The 27,590-nt window shown below is 37.6% G+C and overlaps 1 protein-coding gene across 3 annotated transcripts in view; it reads right to left on the bottom strand.

The window, feature by feature from the left end:
• Nucleotides 1-27,590, bottom strand: part of KCNN2 (potassium calcium-activated channel subfamily N member 2) — a 70,575-nt gene that overhangs the window by 14,157 nt on the left and 28,828 nt on the right. For all 3 annotated transcript variants that reach the window (XM_054810805.1, XM_054810806.1, XM_054810807.1), the window contains one exon: nucleotides 6,166-6,307. In XM_054810805.1, coding sequence (XP_054666780.1) covers nucleotides 6,166-6,307 — 142 coding nt within the window. The remainder of the gene's footprint in view (nucleotides 1-6,165; nucleotides 6,308-27,590) is intronic.

Below are 27,590 nucleotides of genomic sequence, written 5' to 3'. Positions count from 1 at the left end.
GTCGCCTGGCAGCTTTGGTTTACTGGACTGAGAGCGAAGTGCAGTCTTCAGTGCTGTAGTTGTCACAAAAATGTCCTGCTATACTTGCCTGCGGCTGAAAGAAGGCAGTTGCCATATTTTTTGCTCATTTCCCTTGGGATCCACTGAGGGAGAGAGAGAAGGTCCACTTTGCAGACCTATGGTTCTGATGGGAAATTCAGCTCTGCATCAGAAAAAGCACAACATTCCTCCTGCTGTTGTGCATAAAATGAAAATCCTGTAAGAATTTAAACAGGTATTCTGTTCATTTGGCTCTCTAGAAGTTGGGCTTACAGGACCACCAGGGAAGGGGGAAAAAATTTTTTTAAAAAAATCTTGCCTGACGTAAAAAAAACCTCTCCAAAACAAGCAATGCAAAAGTTGAGGGAGGAATCCAGCCACAAGACAGATAGAGGCTACAGAAATGGCATTGTATAAAGGTGATTTTGCATTTGTCATTGTTTACTGGGAGAGATGTGTAACCTTGCTACACTGAAACAAAATAGGATGAGTAATAAATAGGACAGCAGCTATGCCATCTCAGCCAAAAAGGTGAACTAAAATAGTTTAGCATTATTTATACTTTCATACATTTAATACTTGCCTAGCTACTGTTGTCTTCAGTGGAGTTTGCACCACTAGCTAGAATTGTATTGCAACATTTAAACTTCTAACCTATACAACAGCAGGTGACTAGATTCCTTTACTTCTAATTAGTCCATAAGGTTTTTAGCAATGTTGCAAAAATAAAAATTATGAAGAGCATTAAATGTCATACACAAATATGAAATTGATTAAATACTCTCAGACATAATAATGGGTAGTGGTAGCGGGGGTGAAGTAAACTTTTCTTGAGTAATGCAACCTGGGTACTGGGAACGGCTTTTGAGACAGCACAGAAAATGATGATGTATAAAATGAACACAATCTCTCCTCTACAGGGGAACCTAGAAATGATAGCAGTGTTAACTCAGAGAAGACTAAGAATTGAATCCACCCTGTCGGCTGGGCTGCTGGGAAACTCTGAATGGTCGTAACACCTAAACATGCCCCCCGGAGATCAAGACAGTTTCTGCCAATGTGCAAAACACTTCTTGCTGAGCAAGGAGGTGAAATCTGATTTCACTAAACAAGGAGGCTCAACAGCCTATAATACTGATGGGAAACATTAATAATTCACGATGATGGCTACCAATGATGTTCTCGTCCAACACCTGTGTTGTAAATACTAAAGTTTCATGAGAATACCTGTAAAAATATATTAAAGTTGCTGTATTAAATCTGAAGTTATTGCAGATGAAACCAAACCAAATTACGTTTTTTCAAAAAAAAGCAGAAGTTCTGCTGTAATAGCCATCAGCTTCAGTAATATCTATGTAAAAGAAGATATCATGGGACAACTGCTGTAAATTCCAGTCAGTAACTGACTGCCTTGAACTTGCTGAAATGTATCTGTAACTCCGAGCTACATGTAAGTGGCAAACAGTTCCCTGTCGTCTTCAAAAACTTCAAAAACTTCCCTGCTCTATTGATACAAACTGAAGACCTTCCAATGGAGTTTTTTTCCTTATTTTTTCTAATTCTAAAAGAAGGTTACACTTGTTCTCAGAAACACCTCATCCTCATAACTTTTTTCATCGTGCACAGGAAAGGAATTCTGATTTTTTTGAACTAAATGCAGACTTCCACAAGGACATTAAAAGCTGTGGCATGAGAAGCTTTAAAATCAAATCTGATTTATTTGTGATTCCTGACTTAGAACTAATAAAAACTAGTATCCTTAAGGCCAGATTGTACACATTGACTGCATTGTGACTGCTCTAATAAGAATTCTTCACCTACCTGAGTGGTGTTCAAATTCTGTAGTTAAAAGATGTTCCTATAAAATTTTCTAAAAGAAACACCTAATCTTGTCCACCTCTATGATGTAAATTTAAGAAAACTTTCCTAATTTATTTGGCCCTTTCATAGGCTTAACGATCTCTTTGGAGTTCCTTTCAATATCAGAACCATTTAAGCTGCACTTTCAGCGTTAGGGAGGAAGACATTCTGAAATAACATTTAAAGCAATCTTCATCCAAGCTATAGCTAACCACTCTGTGCAGGACAATGGCAACTCATCCATTTTGCTGCAGCGACATAGGTTTTACCTACTTGTTCTGTATGTCTGCTTCTAACGGTTGGTGGTTGGCTCTGCAGGAAGATTCTGCATCCTTGGCTTTGCACCATACAATAAATGCATTAGCTCATCATGTAATGCTGGACGTAAAAAGAAAAGAGTTCTTCTGAAACCTTGTGGTAGATCCTTAGATCTGGAGTCAGAAGAGTGAATTGCCATTATTTTATCTTGCATAGGTACAAAAGCTTACAAAGATCTGTAAAAATTATCCATCTCATAGTCAATAATTATGCATCTTCCCATATCTTCTCACACTTGCCCCCCCCCCCCCCTTACTTCTACCAATTTCTACTTCCTTTCGTTAATTTTTTGCTAATTTCATTATACTCCTCATAAAGCAAGGAAAATTTGGCAAATCACTCCAAGGCCCTAACTCCAAAAAGCCATTAAGGAGGTGGAAATGCTGCTTATATTAGCAGTTCCACTTAGCACCATCACCAACAAAGTGCTCCACTGGTAGCTGAGCTCAGCCTGCTGACCAGGATCTGAGAGATCTGCTTGGGTGTGCACTGACAAGCATTGGATGGCATCTTCGGTGACTCCGACAAGCTGCATGGCATGGTGAAGATGCCATAGATCTCCTCATCTTCTTTATATCCTGTTCTGATAACAGTGTCAGCACTCATACTTCATCCATCCATCATGCTCTTGCAGACCTACCTAATGTGCACAGAAGGCAAAGGACATATTTGCTCTCTGACTTAAAAGTCCACCTGGCCCATAGTCTACTACTGCTGCCTAGGGAAATCTCATTGCAAAAACACTGTTAAGTAATTGAGTTGCGGTAGTCAATTCGGTTTCACTTGCCTGTCTGTAAAGTGTCTCTGCATTAACCCATGCCATCAACTCTGTATCGCGCTGTGTCAGTATTTTCATTAACGCTTCACATATTTAAGTGTTTTACAAGATCAAAAAGTAAATTTTTCAATATGATAGTACATGTTTTTTCAGCATTTGTCTTCTTTGTTCACAGGTTTTTTTTAAAAAAATAGTAATTGTAATACATTAATCAGACTGCTGGCTTATTCTTAATGATTCTCAAGTCGTCTTTCCTTTTCGTATAATCTGAATATATGTAAAGATTTCCCTATTTTCCAGCAGTGTGCACTTGCAGAATTTAAAAGATGTCACTTGAACCAGTGCCTCAAGATAGAAGTAGCTGCAGTTTGAATAGCCAGCACAACTTAGTGCCATGAGCAGACTGCATAAAGTCCACTTCCCAGGCTGGAGCACAGTGCATAGTTCAGCCCAAGCAGTCCAATTTCCATCGCACATAAAGCAGTTCCTGAGGCAGAAGCAGGAGGACAGCCAGGGCACCTGGGCTCTCCCTTCGTTGGGGTCAAGACACCTAAGGAGCCCTCCATGGGCCACCAGTTTTCCAAAGCCAATATGAACTCTTCAGTGGTCTGTGTAACTACTCTTGTATTCACAAGTATTTCTATTTATTCTCCCTTCCACACTTTTTAACAGTGACCTTATCCAAAAGCAAAACCTCAGTGGCATATGGTATTGATCACACTAATCCGATAATGTATTTGCTACTTCGGAGGCCAGGGAATCACGTTTTCCCTCTTAAGATCACATACATGGTTTGATTTTGTTACACTCATACAACAATTATCCTGGTATACCTTTTAAGTAGACCATCAGCCACTTCTATTGAAATAAAAATCAGTAGGTCTGTTCTTTTAGGATCTTATCTTTTCCACAACAAACATTAATTAGTTACTGAACAAGTTTCAGAAGAGTAGCTGGTTTTAAAGAATTATATTCAAGACCTATAAGCTTTTTGGTATTGCAGGTTAGGCTGGAAGATAGTTCATTATTATGTTCACTGTTTCACACTTTGTATCTTTCAGATCCTTTATTTAAAAAAAAAAAAAAGAGTAATTTCAACATCTGACTCTCTCCCATTGCTCCATATTTTCTTTCTCAAAGAAGACTTCTGCCAAAGCCATATTGCAGATGTCCTTAAAAATGTAATTGGGGGTCAGGCTTTCAGTACTGTTTTACTTATCATCACACACTAGCTACCTGGCTTGTTTTTTGGTTAGGAATGATTTCTGTCTGTGAAGGTATTTATCCCAAACTCATTACCATGAGATACTGATTGGAGCCTTCATGCTTCCAAAGCAGCTGCAGAATTTTTAATCATAAAAACCAAACAAAGACATGAAGGTGAGTATCATCCATACATTTTACAAGTCTAATTTTCAATGGAATCTTGTTTCAGTTGTGAAAAGGAAATGCCATGTGTGCAAATTGTATGATTAATCAGTACTTTAGTTTTTCACCAAAGCAGTGGAAGCAACTGCCATAAATAATTTTACATCTGAATCCAAATGGTGCTGTCATAAGCAAAATGGCAAATATATCTTATAATTTCAGCTTCTGTGTGGTTCATTCAAAGGCGTATAGAATAATATTTGCAATAATCTGGAGTCTGCTTTTCTGATTTTATTTTTACCTTGTTTTCATCATAATAAAATCATAAGCCCACTCAAAATAAGCTATTCAAAATAACAGTCCAGATGCTGCTATCATTTGCACTAGCATAAACGCAATAGCAGTGTGAAACCCATAGATGATTAGTATCAATACTACTATTCTCATTGCACTTCAGCAGGGCTTTGAAAGTCCTAGATTTCTGTACATTTTTTTCATAATGAAATGCTGGAAAGTGCTGAGCAATTTGAGTGAACAAAATGATCTGATACCTGCATCTTCAAGTATTTGCTTCTGATTTCTAAACAGTGCCTGGGAAGAAGGAAAGCTTTATAGCTGGGTCCTGCCCCCATTCTGCACATCCCCATGGTAACATATACTGATTGTCCCCCTTTTTTCCTAATGAACTTATGACCACATTTTATTCTCTCTGGCATCAAAATCCAGCTCAGAAAGAGAAGCAAAGGCAAATACCCCAGAAGATGGCAGATTTGAGCTTAGCCAACAGCTTTTAAAAAAGCTTTCCGAGTCATTCTTCTGCTTTTAGCCCGCACTTTCCAACCAAATTGCAAACTCTGTATTTAAGGAGATATGCATTTGCCACCATCGGCAAAATATACTGGAAGTCTTTTTCAATAAAGATCAACGACCTGAAACCTGTCAGATGTTTAAAAAAAAAAAATTTTTGGAAAAATTCTTAAACATTACAAAAATGCATTCATGCTCTTTGGACACAAAATACACTCTTAAAAAAAAATTTTCACCAAAACACCTCTTCAAAAGGGGCAATATATCATTTGTTTTCAGCCAAAATCCCAATATACCTGTTTTAATAGAAGGTAGATATTGGAGCTGCATTACTTATGATCAACGGCAAAAATTCACAAGTATGTATCTTACTGTTATATACTGTATATATGATGCTCATTCTGCCCTTCTCATTCACAGGAACATTTACACAGGAGTTGATACAAATAAAAGCGGCAGAATTTGGAGCCTTTTTTACTTCTAATTTACTGCAGATATGTGTAAATTTCCCAGACATTATAATACATCACCTTACTCCCTCCCTGACTTTGACCAAATGGTGCAATACAGAAAAATTAACACCAGAGAGATTAGCCACCATCACGTTTGTTTGTGAGTAACTTAATTTTAAGAAACAAAAGTCAGAACTGAGATTAATTATTAGTACTGGTCCAATTACACATGTCCAAAGATAACTGAGATTATATAAAACCTTAACATTTTCTGAAAGACTCTATTGAGATTTTGAAGCTGTAAATTATGTCAGGGTGGAATTTGTTTCTCTGTATTTCATTACACAGCTGCTAAACTTTAGGTAAAGAAGAAGAAACCCCTCCATTCCATTACTAGGAATTAAAGACCATGGAAATGGTGTGAGTAAGTATATATACTCCACAAGCCAGCAAATAAATGTTTCTTTATGTCTACCACAAGTTTTGGGATTAATTGCAGGAAACTCAATCTCATATCCAATGAATAAATTCAGAAGCACTCACCATGATTCCAGTGAGTAAACAGACTCCTTTCCCACAGTATGTATTAGGTACCATGTCACCATATCCAATGGATAGAAAAGTTATTGAAATCAACCACATTGCTCCAAGGAAGTTGCTAGTAACATCCTGTTGATCATGGTACCTGAAAAGAAAAAGATAACAATTTCTTTATCCTGAAAAATTTTGTTAAACTTTTGTGTTGTTGGAAAGAAATATCATTAACTGGTCATACAACCATTCTTGTATTATATAATTATGTCCTTTTCACACGCAGCTATAAGGAATTAAATAAAACTCAAATACAATGCCATCAGCAGTAAAGAAACAGAAGGTACAACAATAGCACCAGTAGGAGAGCTACTCAGGATGGTTTATAATTCAGTGATTCAGTGTTAATATGATTAAAATAGCAGAAACCTCTTGTTTTTTAATAGAATCTGTTTATCAGGGTACAAGTCCTGCTAATCCTCTGCAGTGGCATAAGACACCAGTCTACTACAGCTGCTGCAGTCTGAGGCAAATATGAAAGTCAAAAAAGGATATGTGGGCAAGCAGACAGCAGAGCACATCACCATCTCCTTGGCCTAAATGTAAGTCTGTGATCCGAAATCTGATCATGAACTATCATGTAAATGCTGACTTAGATAACCCAAGATCTTCCCTCTCCTTCAACATGTTCAAGATAAATAGAAAAGTATGCCATTGTATTTCTCGTCATCAAAAGATAGAATAGACTATTTCAGTTGGAAGGGACCTACAACCATCATCTAGTCCAACTGCCTGACCACTTCAGGGCTGACCAAAAGTTAAATGAAATTATTAAGGACTTAGTCCAAATGCATCTTAAACACTGACACCACCTCTCTAGGAAGCCTGTTCCGGCATATAACCATCCTCTCAGTTAAGAAACGCTTCCTAATGCCCAGTCTGAACCTCCTCTGGCACAGCTTTGAACCATCCCCATGCATCCTGTCACTGAACAGGAGAAGAGCTCAGCACCGCCCTCTCCACTTCCCTCTTCAGGAAGCTGTAGAGAGCAATGAGGTCACCCCTCAGTCTCCTCTCCTCCAAACTAGACAAACCCAAAGTTCCCAGCTGCAGGACATGCCTTCCAGCCCTTTCATGAGCTTTGTTGACCTCCTCTGGACACATTCAAGGACCTTCACATTTTTCTTAAATTGTGGGGCTCTGAACTCAACACAACACTCAAGGTGAGGCCTCACCATCACTAAATATAGCGGGACAATCCCCTCCTTTGACCGGCTGGCTAGGCCATGTTTCATGCCCCCCAGGATGGGGTTTGCCCTCTTGGCTGCCAGGGCACACTGCTGGCTCATAGTCAGCTGCTGTCGACCTGCACCCCCAGATCCCTTTCTGCAGGGCTGCTCTCCAGCCACTCCTCTCCCCATTTATACTTGTGCCTGGTGTTACTCTGTCCTAGGTGCAGGATCCGGCATTTGGACTCATTAAATTTCATCCCATTAATCACTGCCCAATGCTCCAATCTATCTAGATCCCTCTGCAAGGCCTCTTGTCACTTCAGAGAGTCAACAGCACCTCCCAGTTTGGTGTCATTAGCAAACTTGCTAATGGTGCATTCAATTCCTGCATCCCAATCATTGATAAAGACATTGAACAGAACTGGCCCTAGAATTGAGCTCTGAGGAACACTGCTGGTGACCAGTCACCAGTCAGATGTAGCCCCATTTGCTACGATCCGTTGAGCTCTGCCCTTCAGCCAGCTCTTCACCCAGCACACCATGAACCTGCTCATCCCACAATGGACAACCTGTCCAGAAGGATGCTGTGGAGGACAGTATCAAAAGCCTTACTAAAATAAAAAACCCCTACATCCACCACCTTCCCTTCATCCACTAGGTGGGAGATCTTTACCTTAAACTTAGCTAAACCTCCCTTTTGTGTTGTCAGCTATTAAGTGTAATTTCCTGATGTGCCATGTGTTGCCTTAGTTTTACTATTCTAGTGGAATATACTCATTTTCTCCTTTGAAGAGAACAAGTTCAATTGAATAATCTAGTCTTCACATGACATATACACCTAATCAACTGGGAAGCCACAAGGACACATTTTAGGGCTAAAACATGTTGTCACCACTCAGCCTGTGGAGGAAAAACAGCCTAATGTAGGTGGAATTTTGCTTCCTGGACAGAGTAGTTCTGCAACAGAGACTATCTGTGGCAGCCACTGCGGCCTCAAGGTTGCAATAACCCCTGCAGCTGCTGTGAAGCCTCAGATTAGCTATCTATGCTGTTGGATCCTCAAGAGTATTATTTTAACCAGTTCCTAAATCCGTGTCTCACAGTGGGTCACAGAGGGCCATTAGGGAATTAGCTCACAAATCCATAAGCAACCTGCTTTCCACAAATGAAATAATTACTTCAGTTTTCTTCCTGTCTGGACCGCAGTCTCCATGACAGAGCAGGAACACAGAGTGAGCACAAAGACACTCTCAGGAAATTCCCTATTCTCTCACCTGCAAGATATTCACTATAAATATCTGCAAAATGCCTTCTTCAAAGTCTCACCTATGCCCTGATGATTACAACAACCTAAAAACTCTTTGACTGCCAGAGACTACAGCGATCCCTCCAAACATGTCTGTTCCACATTTTGCCTGTACTCTTCTCTCTCCTGGTGTCAATGTTGTCTTTCTCAAATCCTCTATACAAGCTTGCAAAGATTTTTTTTTTTTTTTTTGTTCTGCACCTAGAACAATGCAGTAACAGCCCACATTTGGAGCTCCTAAGGATGACAGTGACACAAATAATGATAACCACAACAGCAACAATGGTAGTAAGAAAAATGACAGCAAACTTGATTTAACTCATGACCACAGAGCTCTACACAACAAAAAGAGATCTGACATTGCTTTTTTGCAGTCCACATTAAATGTTATGGATTTTAGTAACAAACTTAGCAAATAACGGCTGTGAAATATATGGATGCAGGGAGAGAGACACATTCATCCCATCCAGGAAGCAAGAAGAAAGCCTATGTATCATGCAAGTCCCTGCGGAGTATCATGTAAGCGATACGACACATAGGCTTCAGATGAGCTTCACAGAAGGGTGCTATAGTCACAACACATACTCTAAGCCTAGCAACTCAGTTAAATAGCAGTAAATGCTTACATAAATATTTATAATACATTTCTTTAATGCCCCTCTTTGGGTTTTGAACCTGCCCATTTCTGTACTTCAGATAGAAAACAGTTTTCCTACGAAGAGGAAAATAAAATGCAATGCTTTTGATTTTTTCAACATTTTGTCCAAATAGTTATATTCTTACAAAATTTCACCCCTACATGGTGATAATTATAGAAGTCTTGATATGACTGAAAACAGAACATTCAAATCCAACTCAGTAAGTTCCTGAAATAAACACCAGTTTCACATAAAGACTGTCAAAACCTCTCTCTTAAGCCTCGAACAATACAGGGAAAAAATAATGGAGTCTTTATACATTTATCCTCCTTTACCTATGCCAGAAAACACAGAAGCCAATCTACACATAGATCATTTGACAGAGGTGACATAGGTTTAAATTTTAAAAAGCACAACAGTAGTTTTCCAAGTTTCATTGGAGACATGGATCTTAATTAGTAAGGTCCCCTAGATGAAATATTCATTAAAGACATTTGCATCCATATTTAGTAGCACACTTCAAGGACCTGTTCAAATGTTTTTATCTCGTTAGCTCAGCGCTCTTGGATTTCCTACTCTGAATATTTCACCTGGTTGTGATTAACGTTATAGTTCGGCAATCAAATGGTTCACACAATTTAAAAATAATCATCAATACTTATGACTTTACTGTGACTAAGAAAGGATACTTTGCATCCTTCTCTATGGGCTTAACTGCTTGAGCACAGCAAAGCATGCAAGTTACAACCTAATTTCATCTTTCAGCAAAACCAAAACCTCTTTTTCTCTCACAACTATGCAGAGAAAGTTGAAGGAGTGACTTCTCAAGTTAAAAAACTGTAAGTAAAATAAAGACAATCTAAAAGCGGGGTGGGTAGGTGGGTGTCACTCTCCTGACAATCCCAACATGTCTGTGCCAGATTTATAGGAAGGTGGATTGGTTTTGTCTTGTTTTTTTTGCAACCTCACTCATGATTTTTGAATCTCTAGTATATAGTAATTCTGGTACATGTCTACATCCTTCTGATTTTCGTAAGATTACAGTTGTGCCAGCATACGCTTCCAAGTGCTGTGCTATGTCATTAGGCACCACCATTGCTTGGGATTCAAGCCTGAATGAGCAAAGCCAGGGGAGTCTTTGGCTACCCTGTGTCCACCATCAGGCAGCAAATTATTGCATCTATATCACAACAGGAAAAGTAGTTTCTTAAAAAACTAGGGATTGCAACATTGTATTTGTACAGCCATGGGAATGGCTGAAAATGAGCCCTGGAGACATTGAAATTGCTTTGTTTTGAGGAGGGGGAAGAAATCTACTTATTGCCTTTTTGACTGGCTTTCAAAGTCATCACAGGCCTAAAGACTGAACTTCTCCATTTATGCAGGGAACAGTAAGATGAACATAGCAGAAGTTAAACTTTCCCACGTTTTTCTATCAGTGCACCTCTGATGTCTTGCAGTCAAGTCACCAGAAGGCCTGAGAAAAGTCATTCCCGTCACTGTGTTTTTCACTTCACTATTGAGACCATCCCCAGCAGAGCCAATTGCAACAGACGTTACAGTGAGGAGAAAAGCCGTCCACACGAGCAGCTGGAGCAGAGCTGCCTCGCTCACTGTCAGTCGTCATCAGCCACTACAAACATCTCCTCCTTCCAGCTGGGCTGTGAAAGACAGCTGGTATGTAACACACTCCAGAATTCAACTGCAGTTTTCCTAAACTATCCATTCACTCTGTAACTGAAAGCTCTGAAATCTGACATGAAAATATTGTATACCATGAACAGCTCAGAAACCCAAAAGCTCAGGAAGTAAAGAAACAAATACTTCCTTTCAGTGACAAGTTCCACTCAAAGCAAAATGCAGTCATTACCAACCAGATTCCAAAACGTAAGCTTTTTGACGTAATTCCAAACGTAATCTTCACTTTGACTTTTTTTAATTTTTTCTAAAGATTTTCAGTTTTTTAGATTTGAATCACTAGAAAAATATTTATTTAAATATTTAAAGCCCACTATTCTTAGTGAATAAAAAGTTGCACTAGAAACACAGTGAGCCACTTGAAGATAACAGCTATTATTTAATTGTGTTAAAACTGCAGCTATAAACAGGCTGATTTTCTGGATCACATCCAGCCTCACTCGGCAGCAGAATAAAGGGTCATTTAGAAAAGCTGTGTATTCCCCTGAGGTAGGAAAATCCTTGGCTGAAGTCACACAGGCATAAGTATTATTTATAACTTTTTCTCTCCTTCTCTAATAAGGAATGTGCTAGCAGGCAGGCACTGCTGCAGCTGGAACACTCTGCTCACCAGGCAATCCTCACCCTGTGAAACATCATTATCCAGTTCTCACCAACCAGCATATATAAGTCCTGAGACTACTCTAATTTAAACTAAAAATAGCTGAATGATTAGATTTTTGCAGAAACAGCATGGCTCAATTCCTTCCCAAGCCAAACTGAGTGGGAGTTTTACCATTCATCTCAGGAAGACACAAATATATTCCTCAGCTGACAATACTGCAGTGGCTTGGGTTGTCAAAGCAATATTCCAGATTTTTTATCAAACAGCAGTCCTTTTCTTCTGGTTTCACTTTCAGTATCATGATTTTCAGTACTGCTTTCCTTCAGAACTATGCTCGTATTTGATGACGTTTCATTTAACCAGTAAAACATCTGCTTTTTAGCTGCATGCAGTTATCAGACATTGACATCGTGACATCTCAGACACATTCACCTTAAAAAGAGCTGAATAAGAAGAAATCAAGTATACGTTAAGCTTGACCACCAGCACATTAATTCACACTTAGCAGTTTCATTTCAGTTTATCTTGCCTCCATGGACAGCCTCTGATAACTTTGCCATCTTTGGTTTTCCTTTCTTGAACAAGTCAAGTAAAGAACTGAAAAAAAGGTTGAAAAGATGACCCTTTTTGTAGGGAAGAAAATGGCCTGCTTTTACCATAATCATGGAGAAATTCCTGGCCTGCACTACAATGACAATCCAGACTGAGTTTAGTCTTGTCAAACCTTAAAAACTTTTAGACTAATAACAGGTGGAAACAAGCTCAGCCCATTAAATCAGAAACTTGTCAAGACTCTGTTGAGACACTGATTGATCTAACCAGCTATTAGAGCTCTTCCACGGTATCAGGCCATTCTGTTACTAAGTGCCTTTGTAATCTTAGTTAGACAGTAGGTACTTGCAGCGTTTTATCTGTTAATATAGTGATGATAATTGACGGGACTTTTTATTCCTTCTCACTTCCTTCTTTTTAAAAGAAAGAAAATAAAAAAGAAAACCACAATGGCACTTGGAAGGAACAGCAGAGCTGACTCCCAGTCTAATGAAGTCATCTGAAGAAATTTTACCTGCCTTGATGTGTTTAGGATCAGAAAGGCAGCTTGAAAAGTGCATGTCACTCCTTGTCTTTTTTCTAACATGTCTGTTGATAACCCCCACATATTTATGAACAGCAGTTCATGTCACAAAAACTGCTTCATGAAAGTGCAAAACACCATTGGCAAACGTCTGGATTTCATGCAGACAGATTCACATCAGTAGCAGTTCTGAACCAAAACAAAAGTAATGGGTGTGAGAAAGCTGTCTGGATTACTTCCACAGGGGTCAAAATGTTCATGGTTTTTCTATTACGCATATTTGTGGATTATTTATGGAAAATTAATAAATCCAACAGAGAAATGTTAAATATCATTATATAAGTAGCATATGTTGCTATGTTATCTAAGATGGATGGAAAAATTAATCTAAAAGAAAACTAGAGGACAGAGGAGTGAGAGAAATCAACACAAAAATAGAAGGGTGAGATGGCATATTTTAAGAAATTTTATCATTATTCTTGAATATAAATTGCAGTTTACATATAAGTGTTAAGATAAAATTATTTAAACCCCTAGCTGCTGTTGAGATATCTAGCTATCAATGCCTGGGCAATGGGTAACCTGCCAGTAGAGAAATAAGGGCTAATTGCCATTTTTTTCAAAGATTACCAAACTTTTACTTGACCTCCACTGGTGAAGGTCTTGCCTTGTTTTCCTGGTGCCGTAAAGAGCTGATGTTCTGCTAAATTGGTATACCTATCTGCAGCCATGGTAGATAGAAAGATTTTCCATCTTTCCAAGAGAAGCCATTCAGCTACAAGCATAATCTGAAGATATCAAAGTTGCTGAAGCTCCTTGAAAGTATTACCTGCTTTTTTTCTTTTTTTTAACATGCGTTCAGTAAATGTGTAAGAGTGTTAAGGATAATCTGTTGAATCAATTCTACAAGTATTGCAAAACTCAGAAACCTTTAAATTTGTGACAGACAGCAATCCACTACAATGACCAGCAGCAAAGATAGGAATGCTCAGTATCAGTGTACAAAAAAGTACTGCTGTGAATAAAGTGAAACTACTGCTTCAGAAGGTCTTAGACCATATGAAAACACTAATGTGTTTTACAAAAGATTTTAGAGTTTGTTCAAGGAGAAATTTTTCTTGTCTTGACTGATACACACCTCCCCCAAACCCCACCTTTGGGGCCTATCTCCCAATATAATCATATTCTTACTCCCACTGTTCTTTTCAGCAGTTTCAAGCTATTTTGTTCCTGCAATAGCATAACTGAAGTAAAATCTTATCTCCACTGAGGTCAGCAGCAAAGATCCCATTGACTTCAGTGGGACTAAGATTTCCATTCTGGTTTTTTTTTTTTTGGTCAGTTTCCACTGATCATCCTTTAAAATGTTTCCATGCTTACCCATTTCAGAATTCTTACTTTGTCTTTGTCTTCATCTCACATTTTGGATGCCAATAAAGCTTAGCTGTTATGAGTATCATTATATCAGGTTATCAAGAAACATCCTAATAAAATTGCTAAGCTAATTAAACTAAAAAAATGTAAAAATTTATGCTTCTCCTCTTCAACATTTAGAAGCATAATAATAAAATGAAATGCTTGTTTGGGCATTTAAACTTAGCTATAATGTATATTTACTTCCAACATGCTTGTTGTGACTCAGTAGAATAATGAGTAAAGTTGTACTCAAAGTCTTAAACCAACTCTCAATTCCTAGAGATCTGAATGAGCTCTGTTTGCAGCAGGGTTTTTTAAACATATATCCTGACTGCTTTGAAAAACAATTGGGTTCACTGTGTCTAAATATGGCTCATTTTAATAAAGTATGCACAAGAGAAATAGAAAAGAAAGTAAGGCCAGCTGGAATAACTTTCTGTCTCTCAGAAATGAAAGCTGGGACTAATAGTAGGAGCTGTCATGAATGTTATATGACTGATTCTTCCCATTTCAGAAAACTTATATTAATTATCCTTTGTGCAAAATTCTGCTCAATGTGAAGTATTTGGACTAATACATTTTATCATATTCAGACAATCTTGGATAGATCTAGCTTCCTCATGCTATGGAGTAGGCTCAGGGATTCAGCTTTTCCCTACTGAAATTTGTTTACATTTGATGTTATTGTCTCCAACAAAAACAGATTTTATGTTTCACAAGGCTGCCTTCAGATTTTAAAAACTCAACTCTTTAGCCTTTCCCAACTCCTACATCCATGTCCCGACTGTGCAGAAAAACTAAGCATGCTTCGTATCGTTCAAGTGCTAAGAGGCAAACTCAGGCTCTAACGGTTGTTGGCACTAAAACTGTAAGGTCTGGAACAATCTTTATTCATGAACTTTGTACTGCAATGCGCTCCATAATTCCATGATCATATGCTACTTCTCAGTCTTCACAAAAACACACTAGTACCTTTTCTTCAGTGCAAAGTACAGCTCCGCTCCAGGGATGAACAACTGTAGCACAAAATACTTTACTGTCATACAAACTTTTGCCTCTTTTTTTTTTTTTAATTGAAAAAATCACGTTTTAATTTTTGATAGCTCTCTGACAGACTTTCTGCATGAAGCTAACCATCTCTGTTACAGTTTATCATTATTTTGGTGGTCTTCACCTTCTGAGCTTTCAGCTCCGTACTTCAAGGTTTGATTAGCCTGGATGCTGAAAGTGACAAAACCCCAATGAACTCAAAGTCCTCTATAAAGACACATATGTTTAAAAATAAATCTCTTAAATTAGACATCCAAAATTCTTCACTTTGCCATAAATAGCATCATGTCCTGAAGCAGCAAAATAGTCCTTTAAATGCCTCAGTATCTATATGTGAAGCAAGATGGATGGAAAAATTCTTAGGAAACAAGTAACCGATCAGACTTCCCACAATGCACAGCTAAAAGACCTGTTGATACCCTTTTTTTACTTTAGTGGGTTAATGATGCATTCACCCTCGGGAGCAAACTCCCTTTAAGTCTCTTCTCAAGCACAAAGCTGATTCACACCAACATATTCATCTCACTGCCCTACCCGTTAGGATATAGATTGTGAAAGTATCTTGGAACATCTTTTTGAAATTATTTCAACTTTAAATTGAATTCAAAATGGAGAAAGCATGACTCCCTAATCTGTTGCCTAAAAGGATTTGGACAGGAGCTGGAGAAGGGAACATGTCTGTTCCAATCCCTGACAAACCACTCTTCCGAGTAAATAATAGCTCTGCTTTCAAAGCAAAATTCAACAAGTTATCCAGAAAGTACTGAGACCACAAACACATTATAGAACCCAAAGCTGCTTCTTCTGTAGTTCTGTATATCACCTTTATCAAATGAGGTTCAGTAAAAGAAGCTACTATAAATACACAGTTAAAAGAATATTACAATGCATGAATATAAAAGAAGTAAACTGAAGTGACATAAGCAATCTTGAGGAAAAACTTCTGTTTTTCAGTACTGCACTTTGCCTTCTTATTTTAAAAGATATGTATACATGTGTGTATATTTCCTTTCTGCAGTCATGAGGGTTTTTTGCACAGTATAATCTTTGAAATTTGTCAATACAGTAAGAATGACTCTTGTTTTTAAGGTCTGTTCTAATTTTTCAAAGTGTGTAACAGCATTGGTTAAAGCTATGTTATGATAGAAATATGCATCATTCAAAGTCAAAGATTTTTTTAATAAGCTCTACTGTGAATCATTCAATATATTCACTTGCAACTAATTCCCTTCTAAATTTTTGCTCTATCTTGCATTTTGCATTTTCTCTGGAGACACCTTGTTACTATTTCATACACAAGCGCCCCTCAGAAGGAGGAAAGGTATGTATTCTGTTCTTTTTTTTAAGTAGAGAGCATCAGAATGAATTGATGTCTAAAGAATTTCAAGTAATTTGCTGAAAAAAACCTTCAGAAATAGAAGTTTTATAAACTAGAAACTGAATTAATCATTATGCACTTAAAAATAAGCCCATCCTTTTTTTTCTGACCTAAAATGGCAGAATTAGGTAAAAGTTAGCCTTCCTTTTCCCCTTTATGTGGGAAAAGGGGGGAGAAAAGAAGAGGAGTCAGAGAAGACTTTCTGACAAACTGAGCACTCTGAATATATTTTTCTCTTATGGAACTAATTTCATTTATTGACATGCAAATCACTATTTTTTAATATCTTGGTTTTCTACAGCAGAAGATGATTTGTTGCCCTCCGTAAAAAAGAATGAAGTACAAGCTCACAGCCATAAAGCTTGCTTTTTTTTGGTCCAAACTTCATGACAATGTCAACAATTTTACCAAATACACATGTTCTCTAATGAAATGAACACTGGAAACGGACAACAAAAAAAAAAAAAAAGGAGCGGGAAAAAAAAGCCCAAGCCATTTTCATTTTCTTTAGAAATAACCAAAAAAACCCCCCTAAACCTACAGATTCATCAAAACATATGTTCTGGATAAACTGGAGAATAAAACTGCCTTATATAGCACAGCACCTTCCAAGCAACCATTTTACAAAATCTAGGCAGAATTTTTTTTAAACTAACTTTGGATCAGAGTGGAAGCTTGTGGTCAGTCAAAAAAAATCCATTGACAGCCTCAGATTTGGTACTAGGCTTACACCCTGTATCACAGACACTGCTGTAGCCATATGCTTAACTTAAATTAAGCTTAAGTGTACTTATTCCTTGAATATATTTTAGTTTCCTGTATGAAAAGGAAAGGCTGTATTGAGTTTAGCTTCTATAAGTCACACTGCTTGAAACTAGACAGATTTTACTGAATATTTATAAAGACAATTCCAAACCCGAAGTCTGTGTACTTTTGAGAGTCATCTGAAAGTTGTGCCAAATTTCACCAACAGTTTGTTACTGATGTCCTGGGGACAGTATAGTACCTTTAATGTTATGAAACATAAAGAAGTATAAAAACATAACTCTATATAGCAATATATATAGCAATATAGCAATATAGCTATGTAGCAAATGAAACAAGGAAAGCACTTGTAACATAAATATTTTCCTCTTATATTTTTATGTATGAAACTTCAGCATGAGGCTGTCAATATTTAAAAAAAAAGTGTTCTGCCTTTTTCAGTTCTGTTCTTTTCATCAAACCGATTATAAGGCTAGGAAAATACTTCAGGGTGAATTTTGTCATTAATCTGGAGATGTTCATTTACTAGGGTTCAAGATGGGTTATCTACACAGAAAATTTTTGTGTCTCTCTGGTACCATACGCCTTCCAGTGGAATGAGTGCATACATGGATCAACTATGGGACAGGCTTCTGTCCCAAGTCTCTCAAGGCAAATGGAAGCTGAGAAAATACCACAGTTTCAGTCAGGCTATCAGAAATGTAACACAGCTGTACAGAATGCTTAACTCTGGTGATGATAATAAAGGAATGTCATCCTCATTTGCTTAGACAGACTTCTGCCGTGCCAGATCTGAAGACAGAAATACTGCCCAGCTAAATGCCCCCCAAAAGAAAATGCTTAAGAGACCTTCACCATAGCATGTTAAAAATGCTAGATGCAGTCAGGGTTTTCTTTGCTCTGTTTTAAGCCTTGTCATGTTGCTGTCAAATTCTGTAATACTGGGAGTGTGAGATTATATGAAGTTTGACTCTTTACCTTCTTCCCTACTTTCTCATTAAAAAAAAAGATTAAAATCAGGCTTTTTGTTTTTGCTAATTTTGCATTTTCAAGCTAATTTGTTGTTTGTATTCAGGACAGAATAACTTTTAAGTTCACTTACACTGTAGGGATTATCCTCATTTTGATGACAAACATTTACCAAAAAAGAAAAGAAGAAAAAAAGGAAAAAACACCTTGAAGTATTTTCTCTAAAGACCATGCACATGACAGAGTTCTTTCTACTGCCAAATTCTTTTTACCAAGATCATTTTGTGGCCTGATATCTTGGCCTTCATTCAAGGCTTTTAATTTCTGTGAAGCACTGAAGAAAGAAATGAAATTCTGTGTTCTGAAGGAACTTGAGCAGGTGACATTTTCAGCAAGAAAGAGCAGTTACGTATTGTCACCCTGTGTTGTACTGGAGGGGAGAAGCATGGATGGACTGGCAACTGACTTTACCTTTTGCACTGTCTACACTTACAGCATGCGTCTTGTGGTCTACATGTTGAACATGTTGGAAAAATCCTTTAATAAAATAGAAATTATCTAATGCCTATTAATTCCTCTTTTGGTAATTTCTATACATTTCTTACAGTAGATGTATGAGGTATCTAAGTGACTTTCACACTTAAACTCAACTCTTTGGTCAAGATTCAAGGCAGCAAAACACACGAATGGGTCATGTTTAGCTAAGGATGTACAGCATGGGAACATGTGAATTTGGGCATGTTGTCTAACTATACTGGCTTGATATGAAAACTAGATTTAATTTCAACTGTTACTACATTTTCCTTTTTCAGACTCTGGAATGGTTCACAAAGGCTGTCAATGAGCAGGAAGATGAAATATTAAACAAACTCAAAATCTAATTTACAGTGCTGTCTTGGCCCTAGAAACAAGACGAGTTCACTGATCGGACAAACATGAGCAATTGTATATGCACGAGCAGGTCTAGTTCTAGCAAGAAGAATGCTGCCCTTAGGGAGCTATTAATCCTCCTCTCACTTGCCTGGCAGAACTGGCCTTCTGCAAGAGTTTACATATACCACAGAAAGTTAATCCAATTGAAAAAAATAAATAATCACATGCATTTGCTGAGCTCCAAATGTGACCTCAGAGCTAAAACTTTTCTGGTATCTTAACTGTTTCAGCTGTCCAGCTTCATAAAAAGTATCTGGGATTATAATTTGAAAGCAATACAAAGGCTAACAAAAAGAGACTATTTTGGGGGGGGTTTGCCCCTCATTTTAAATGAGTAATGACCACCATCTTACAGATCGAAGACACCTTCTTCCATTTGCAAAACTCCATGACATTAACGAATAAACAAGTCCGAGATACTCAGTAGAAGATGTTTGGTTTGGGAGAGGAAAAAGAGGACTAGACACTGAACTGAAGATGTGTGTCTCATTCTAGTAGAGTTGGGAACACTTCATACCTAAATTGTATTTCTGCAGCTACAAAATATTCATTATAAAAATTTATAAATAAGGCATATTTAACATAGACTAAAAATTTTCCTATAAGAGTTCAAGTACATTTGAGTGTTACCTTTTATAGATCTCAAGAAAAGATGTGACTAAAAGTGACATTCTCTTTCATCTTTAAAAGAAAAAAAATCTTGGGTTCCTCTAAATTGCAACTTTTGAGTTCAAGAAAAGGACAAAGAATATGGATTAAAAATCCCTGGGAAATATACGAGATCTGCAATCTTACCTTCCTATGCCACTCAACTGCAGTCAATTTCTCCTTTACATTTAGGAGTTGTGACTGAAGAGAATATGTGCGGAGCTGCAGTACAGCCATGCAGCCTTCCGCAGGGGATGGCCTACATTTTCTGAATATCTTTCCCCAAAGCTTGAGAAAGCAAAATGCAAGCGTACAGAATTAACAGCATTTCCTCCATTTTCACACCCCTCCTCTTGCTCCTCAGAATGGGTATAGCTAGATTGCATCTCTACCTGTACAACAATTTTAAACAATGTAAAAGCATTAGCACCATTGCTGGGTAAGTTCAAACCCTTTTATTACCCAGTATAAGGACATCACACCAAACAATAACAGTAGATGTAATTCTCTGCATGGAATAAACACAAATGGCTTAACTAAAGTGACTTTCTTCAAGGTCACAACAGAACTGTAGGATGGATTCTCTATTTCATGCTTTAACAAACAGAACATCTTCTATATCAATAAACAATGGTATTTTCCACTAAAAAAATCCACTTTTTAATACTTTTGTGATTTTATACATTATGTGGATACATTCAGCATACTTTTGTTGGTATACTAAGACCTTCACTTCAATGTTCCATACTACCAACCACACTACTGCTGCTTACCTGAAAAACAGCAAAGCATTAGGGTTGATCCTACTAAAAACATGTTAACATTGTTTTAGTCTAAATTTTGTTTTTCTTTGAAAGAAACTGAAAATGAACTGATAGAATGTGTAGTTCCTGGTGCAGATATTTGGATCTCCAGCAGACACTAGAACATCAGGCCACAGCATCAGCTTCTTGGCCAATTATCTGTACTAGATCCCTTTTTCCCAAAAACAAGAGAAATCATACTTCTTGCCATCAGAAATACAATCACTGAAGGACAACAGTGTCCTGCTGTGGTACACTGATTGCGTCAGTAGGTCTTCCGCCTGCCAGCACACAAAGAACAAGGAAAGCAACCAATGTGATCTGCTTGCGAGGAGATTCAACTGTTTGAGCAAATACCACTCTAAAACCAGTATTATCAAGAATTATCACACACAACTTCTTGTTAAATGCTGGTAGGCTTGGAAAAGGAAGAAAAGTATTACTGAGAGCTGACAAGCATCTTTGGTGTTAAATTAAGTAAATGTAACATATAATTTGCTTTTGAATACTTTGGAAAGAATCTACTGTGAAAGACTGCAATTTAACAAAAAAGTTTAAACAGTCAAGGTTACAATTTTAGAAGCTCATTAGTCTGAAGGTGTATGATGGTTTTTTGAAATGCTGAATGATTAAAAACAAAGTCAAAAGGAAAAGACATTTGGTCATGAATACTTGATCTGAAATCCCACCGTTCAATTTCAGGCAAAGTTGCATCTCTATGATTTCAGATTGTGGGAAGCTTTGCAGGTTACATCTACTGCATTTGTTAAAGTATAAAATACATAAGGATCAGTCTTTACTCGAGGAATTAGAATATCAAGTATCCTTATTCTGAAAGTCAGTAAAGAGATAAATTGTTTTTTATTAGAAGACTATTACTTAACGTAAATAATTTGCAAGGTCGTTTCCCACATACGCTATTGCATGCCCAGAAATATGCAGTCCAGCCCCTGGACTGACACTAAGGTCAGCAAAGAAAACATTCTGGACAATTCTCAGGTCAAGCCAATTAAACTAATTGTCTACACAACTGATAAATTTAGGTTATTCAGTAACAACAAAAAATGCAGGACAAAGATTAACGTCATCCCTCTGTAACTACCAAAAGCAAGCCTGAAGCAGCGAATTGATGGTGCAGTTGTGAAACAGCACCTGCACCAGAATAAACCACACATTCTCCTACCACCAACCCACTGCAAACCCAGCAGTCAGTGTGCAACGTTTTATAAACCCATGTTTAAGATTCCCCCTCAGATAGCCAAATACTGAATTCAAAACAAAGCCACTGACCCTTCTGACATGACTATTACAAACCAAAATACCTTCCAAGCTCTTCTCCAGAGCTGGAATGAGGTAACAGCATTTCCCCTTTAGATTTCATGTCCTATATCCATCCTATACCTACTAGAGAGGTGGCAGCAGTAGAAAACAAGCCAAAAAAAAGAAAATGAGCTCAGCCAAAATCCTCCTTTCCTCTCAATCGGCATCAAGCTGCAATAGGACTAAAGTATTTTTTCTTCCTTCTATATCAAATTCTTCTGTTTAACACTTACACAGTCAGCTAGGCCAAGAATATCTTTTGATTCCTTGTTGTTTTGTTTCATTTCAAAAACATCCAGACAGCATGAAACAGTTAATATGCAGCAAACTAAGGGCAGAAAAGCATTACTGCCTCGTCGTCCTTTTTGCAAAGACAAGGTAATTCAGCTAAGTTTTTTTATATTATTATCTCTCATGTTCATGGAAAAAAATCATAGACTTTAAAGATTATATTAAGGCACCGGTTTAAGTCCTATAAAAATTACATTTCCATATCACAGAATTGTTAACTCCTAGATAGTTTAGCACCAGTATTCCATCAGTACCCATTACTGAACATAGATTTTCATGGCTCAAGCTGACTTATTTTATGAGAGCATGAGATCACCAGGTCACAGCTTGAACCTGCATAGGTTTTGACAGCTAAGCCCCAATTTTAAAGATTTTTAGTCACATCTCTACTTAACTGTTTGGTCTACTGGACAATGACCAGAAGCATATCACTCTGAAACTGTGTCCTTTATATCTTTGTTGGTCTGCTATTGATCCTAAGAAACACCGAACAAAAGATACAAGGATTAAATAAAATGGAAGTTCGGCTACTCTGCTCAAGCAGCAAGGTGCAAATGTTTAATTTTCTACAAATGAAGAACGTGTTCCAAAATGGATATGCATAAGCTAGAAGTGCCTTGGGTCATAATCACTAAATTTTACTCTAACAAGTAGGAACTACACTTCCTCTGCTTGAAAGGGACAGTTAGTAGCTCAAGAGATCAATCCCCAATGTGGAATGGTATAAAGTCCTACAGGAAAAAGCCAGAAGGCCAGTCAGGCTGGTTGGTCTGGCTGGAGCCAGGGAGGATCATCCATCCATCAATGGCACCAGCCCAGCAAGAGGTGGCAACACAGCAGCACAAAGGACTGCTGCTGGGAGCTGTGGAGGCCTGACCTTCACCAGCAGGCCAGAAAAGGCTCTTTTGGTCTCTTACTGGGGTGGTGAGTGTCCTCACTTTTAGTCTAGTAGTTCACTAAATTCCAGCTAGCTTCCAGGTGCATTAGTAATAATTGCTTTGTACTTTCAAGCTGTGATACCCTGCTTGTAGAGTCACTTTGCACCTGCTGAAGATGCCCAAATAATTGGCCCCAAAGAGGGGTGACAGCATTATAGGCAAGGAAATTAAAGCATAGCCGTAGTAAGTGAAAACCCCTGGATTGCAGAGATGGCTCTGGAAAAGCTGATTTTTAGCATCCTAATCTTCTTATACAAAATCCTGATCTTTCAAAGAATATGTTCATTTGTTCAGCCCACACAACTCAATTCCTAGGTTTTTAAAACCTTTCTGCTTTGTACTCTGAAGTTGCCTACAATGCAAAATATTTTTAACGCAGTCTGTCCAATGAGACGAAACAAATGCTATGGAACTATATTTGTATATACTCTAATTTACAATTATTAAGAATACTCTAACATGATCATGTCTGCTTTATTATGTCATCATAATAAAATAAACACTGGAGAACAACACATCACTGCAATCCTAAGTCTTGGACACAATCTTGCAGTCCTGGCATACCCTCAATATGAATCCCATTCACTTTATGTTAAGTGAATCATTTGCTTACCCTTCTAGGTGATCATGATTATCACAGAAGTCTACAGTAACATTAATGTTAATAAAAATCTTCTGTCTTACAGTTACATCTTTAATCATTCTGTGATTTCTTTTTTATGTATTACAGTATGTTTTATTGTTTCAAAGATGGCATACACTTTTTAACTGCTATTTTCACCTTATAAGTAGTCCTTTGCAAGTCAATGTTATTTGACGTAGTGAATTAATGGAATAAATAAATCTTCTAAAAACAAAAAAGCCCCACCCAAAACAGCTGTTTTATTTGTAGTTGTTGCCAGACATCCTTTTTCCTTTCTATCCCTCTCTCACACAAATGCGCACTGAGATAGATATTCTAAGCTGATGATAACATTGCTTTTCATGCACACTGATGCCAGTGACAGTGGTTGCAGACTTTTTTTCTGCCATGCATCCCTACTTCCTAGCATTGCAAAACCTACTGTCAGACCTGTACACAATTCCTTACAACTCATACTTAACTTTGTACCTGAGGCTCATCCCAACAACTTGGCATGATTTGCATGATTACACAGTCAGGATGAAATCATTTTAGCTCCATCATCAAAGGCCTTGAAGTCAATGCAAGTTCACTGGCTTTCACAGATTTTACATCAGGTTCCAAACCAGGCAGTAGCCCCATGGCAGTGACATCATCTATTACTGTTTCTCTTCTTATCCTATTCAGGTAACTGCTACTCTGGGACATTTGTAACATTTTTTTACCTTCGTTGCACCTTCCCAGTGGTTAGGGACTGGTCTCTTTTGCTGTCAAGCTTGGCATCAGAAGATACACTTAAGCGCTGCATCACAGATGCCATAAACGAAAGATCAACACAGACACCCCAGTTTAGTACCAGGCTCAACCTAATGTGTGTTTGCAGCATAGTGCTGTGCACAGCACTTGCATACACCTAATAGGAGTACAGCTGACTGACCCTACTAGATAGTGGATTTAAGGTCCCACCGCCCAGACTGACATGAGCTAAGCTTCCCCTCTGCAAGTAAGACTACAGAGCCTCTCACCTCAGCCTTCTCCACTCTGGACAGCAAGTCCCTGTGGGGAACACAAGCCAGCTAGCTGGGCATTACTCCTCCCTGGGCAGCGTTCTCAGCGTAAGCCGTCGGCACGGTCAGCATCGATCAAAACGGAACAGTTCATCTTGAACTGCTATATCAACACATGAAAGCATTCATCTTCATCTGAACGTCACCAGTTTTCAGAAGTGTCCTCACTAGAAATTATTACATTTATTAGTACTGCAATACCCAATATATGTGTTATTCTCAGATACCACTATGCTAAGCAGTGTGCAAACACAGAGGAAAGACAGTCCCTGACCCAGAAGTTTGCAACCTAAATAATCTTAGATACTTGTCCAATTCACATTGCACTGATAGCTTCAGTTTTCCATTAACATACTTCAATTCAGCGAACCTGTCTTGTGGAAACCCACAGGAATTTTGCCCATGTATTTCATTTAACACAGAACAAGGTTTAAAAAGAAATACTGGATATCACTCTGTTTTAGAGCAAAATCACTGCAGGTAGATTCATGGTCTATTTTCTAATTCAGGAATGTTCTTGACTGATCAGCCTACAAGCTCAGAACTAGTATAACATCACTGGTTTTGGAAGCATGAGTGTAGCTAATAACACACACCAACACTTGCACAGTTAAAAGATTAAGAGAGAAAGTCACGTATCATGGCCCTAACTCCAAAGTCATTGTTAGTGAGCAGTGTGCATCTGAGAACACTGAGATCACAGGAACACATGCATATCCCACTGATAATGACGGAGGAAAAAGGAGACAAGCTTCTTTTAAAAAACAAATCATAATGCATTCTTTCTGATTCAGTTACCCAAATACAAATGTCTAAAACATACAACAAATGTTAGAATGTAGGGTATTTTTATTAAAATATTTAAAATAAATCAGTATAAAAGTGAAAAAGGTGTCTGGATTTCAGTCCAGAAATACCATTGAAGCTTTACAGAAATACCAGTATCAGGGATGAGAATTCCTGTGTTTTGGGCCAAAATGGGGAAGACTTGAATTTTTTGAAAATTCCCAATCAAAAGAATTATTTAATGTCTAAGGTCAGAGTTCAGTCAGCGTATTGCCCATTTATTAGTACTGAAGTGACACCCATGATACAAACTCCTTACTGTGGCCTGATATCCAGATCAAGAAGCAAAAGAAAACGAGTAGTAAAACCTAAATCCCCATTTCAGGGTGCATTTTTCAAATCCATTAAGCTACTGGAGCAACAAATTATATTTTGAAGTGACAAGAAATTGATTTCTGCTTCAATATGATCGTATTTTCCAAGAACTGCTTTTAAGGTATTATGGCAAATAGTTTTGACTCCCTTTGAAGCAAAATAGTTTAAGTTGTTGGTTAAAATGGAAAGAAAAAAAATGAGCTGCCACATTTTAAAATGCAAGGACCAGAGAATGTATCTTTGGATCCAGTAATGAAATAATGATTAAAAAAATTCCATAAATTGCTCTGTTATCTGAAAGAATTTGGAGTGCATACAATCATTCTTGCGGAACAGAAGAAAGATCGTTCCCTGAATTATGTTTTACAGATTTAAGATTAATGAAAAAGAATTTTGTCCTTGAAAGCACGTAACTAGTCCTTTGCAGGGATTCTCATTCTCTTCAGACTTTTGCATTTAGAGAAATAGTTTTCACTTTGTTCACCATTCTTATGAGACCCTGGAGCTATACATGAGCTTCTTCACTTCGCTCTGTTCTCATACTACTGCTGTACATATAAATCCTTTGTAAATAAAAGGGAATTTAACCTAAAAAAAGTTTTCCTGCTCTAGTTAGATGACCCTGAAAAACAGGTATAAGATATTTTTTAAGTAAGCAAGGAGATTTTTTTTTGTGCTTGTTTTTACTTTTTGTCTTTTGCACTCCCTTCCCGCAAGTTGGGTCTGCTATTTTTGCACTAAACACCAATCTATCTTGGCTTGATAATTTTTTTGTGAAGGGATGACTATATCCACTGAGTTGCTGCACCAGTTATTGTTACTTTCCATACCTATAAGGTTAATTCTATAAATCCAAACTGAAAAATATGTTCTTACTTGTATTCCCAAAATTCTTTTGCTGAGAGTACACAAACAGCATTGTTCCAAAGGGGAGGAAAATATGAATTTAAAAGAAGAGCAGTCAAACTCTACATGGATTAGATAGGTGCCTCTGCTTCCTCCATTAAATGTACATAAACTGTTTTGTCTTCAAGCAGCTGAAGAACACATCATTTAGCTACTAATCCTTCTGCATACACCTAGCAAACCAATTTTTTATTTGGATCAATTGCTCTTTCTCAGATCTGGGTTATGCATATCAGACATTCACCTATGTACTGCTCTGATAGACTCCCTTGTTGCCTTCATTGTTTGATAAAACTATATATCTGATGTCTATTGATAACATTTGCAATGAAAATGCAACCAGTTACATCTCAGTTTAGTTATGAGTTGCTTTGAAATGTAAATCCTATAAAAGAGTAACCTAACATTTACAGTTCATCTACACTCAGTCTGCAAAATCAGGAATTAAGCCTAATAGAGAATCATTTGTTCATAGCACAAATTCAAGTCAAGATGATGATGGGTCATTTTTGATCACTGTTGTGTTGAATGAATATTTGACAGTTAACTTTTGCCACCACTCAGGAGAAACCTAACTGCAAGTAGCACATTTAGGTTTCAGTGAGCCAAGAGAAGGT

The sequence above is a fragment of the Grus americana genome, chromosome Z, assembly GCF_028858705.1.
Source record: "Grus americana isolate bGruAme1 chromosome Z, bGruAme1.mat, whole genome shotgun sequence".
Taxonomy (NCBI): domain Eukaryota; kingdom Metazoa; phylum Chordata; class Aves; order Gruiformes; family Gruidae; genus Grus; species Grus americana.
The sequence above is the reverse complement of the archived record's forward strand: the minus strand, read 5'-3'. Positions and strand labels throughout refer to the sequence as shown.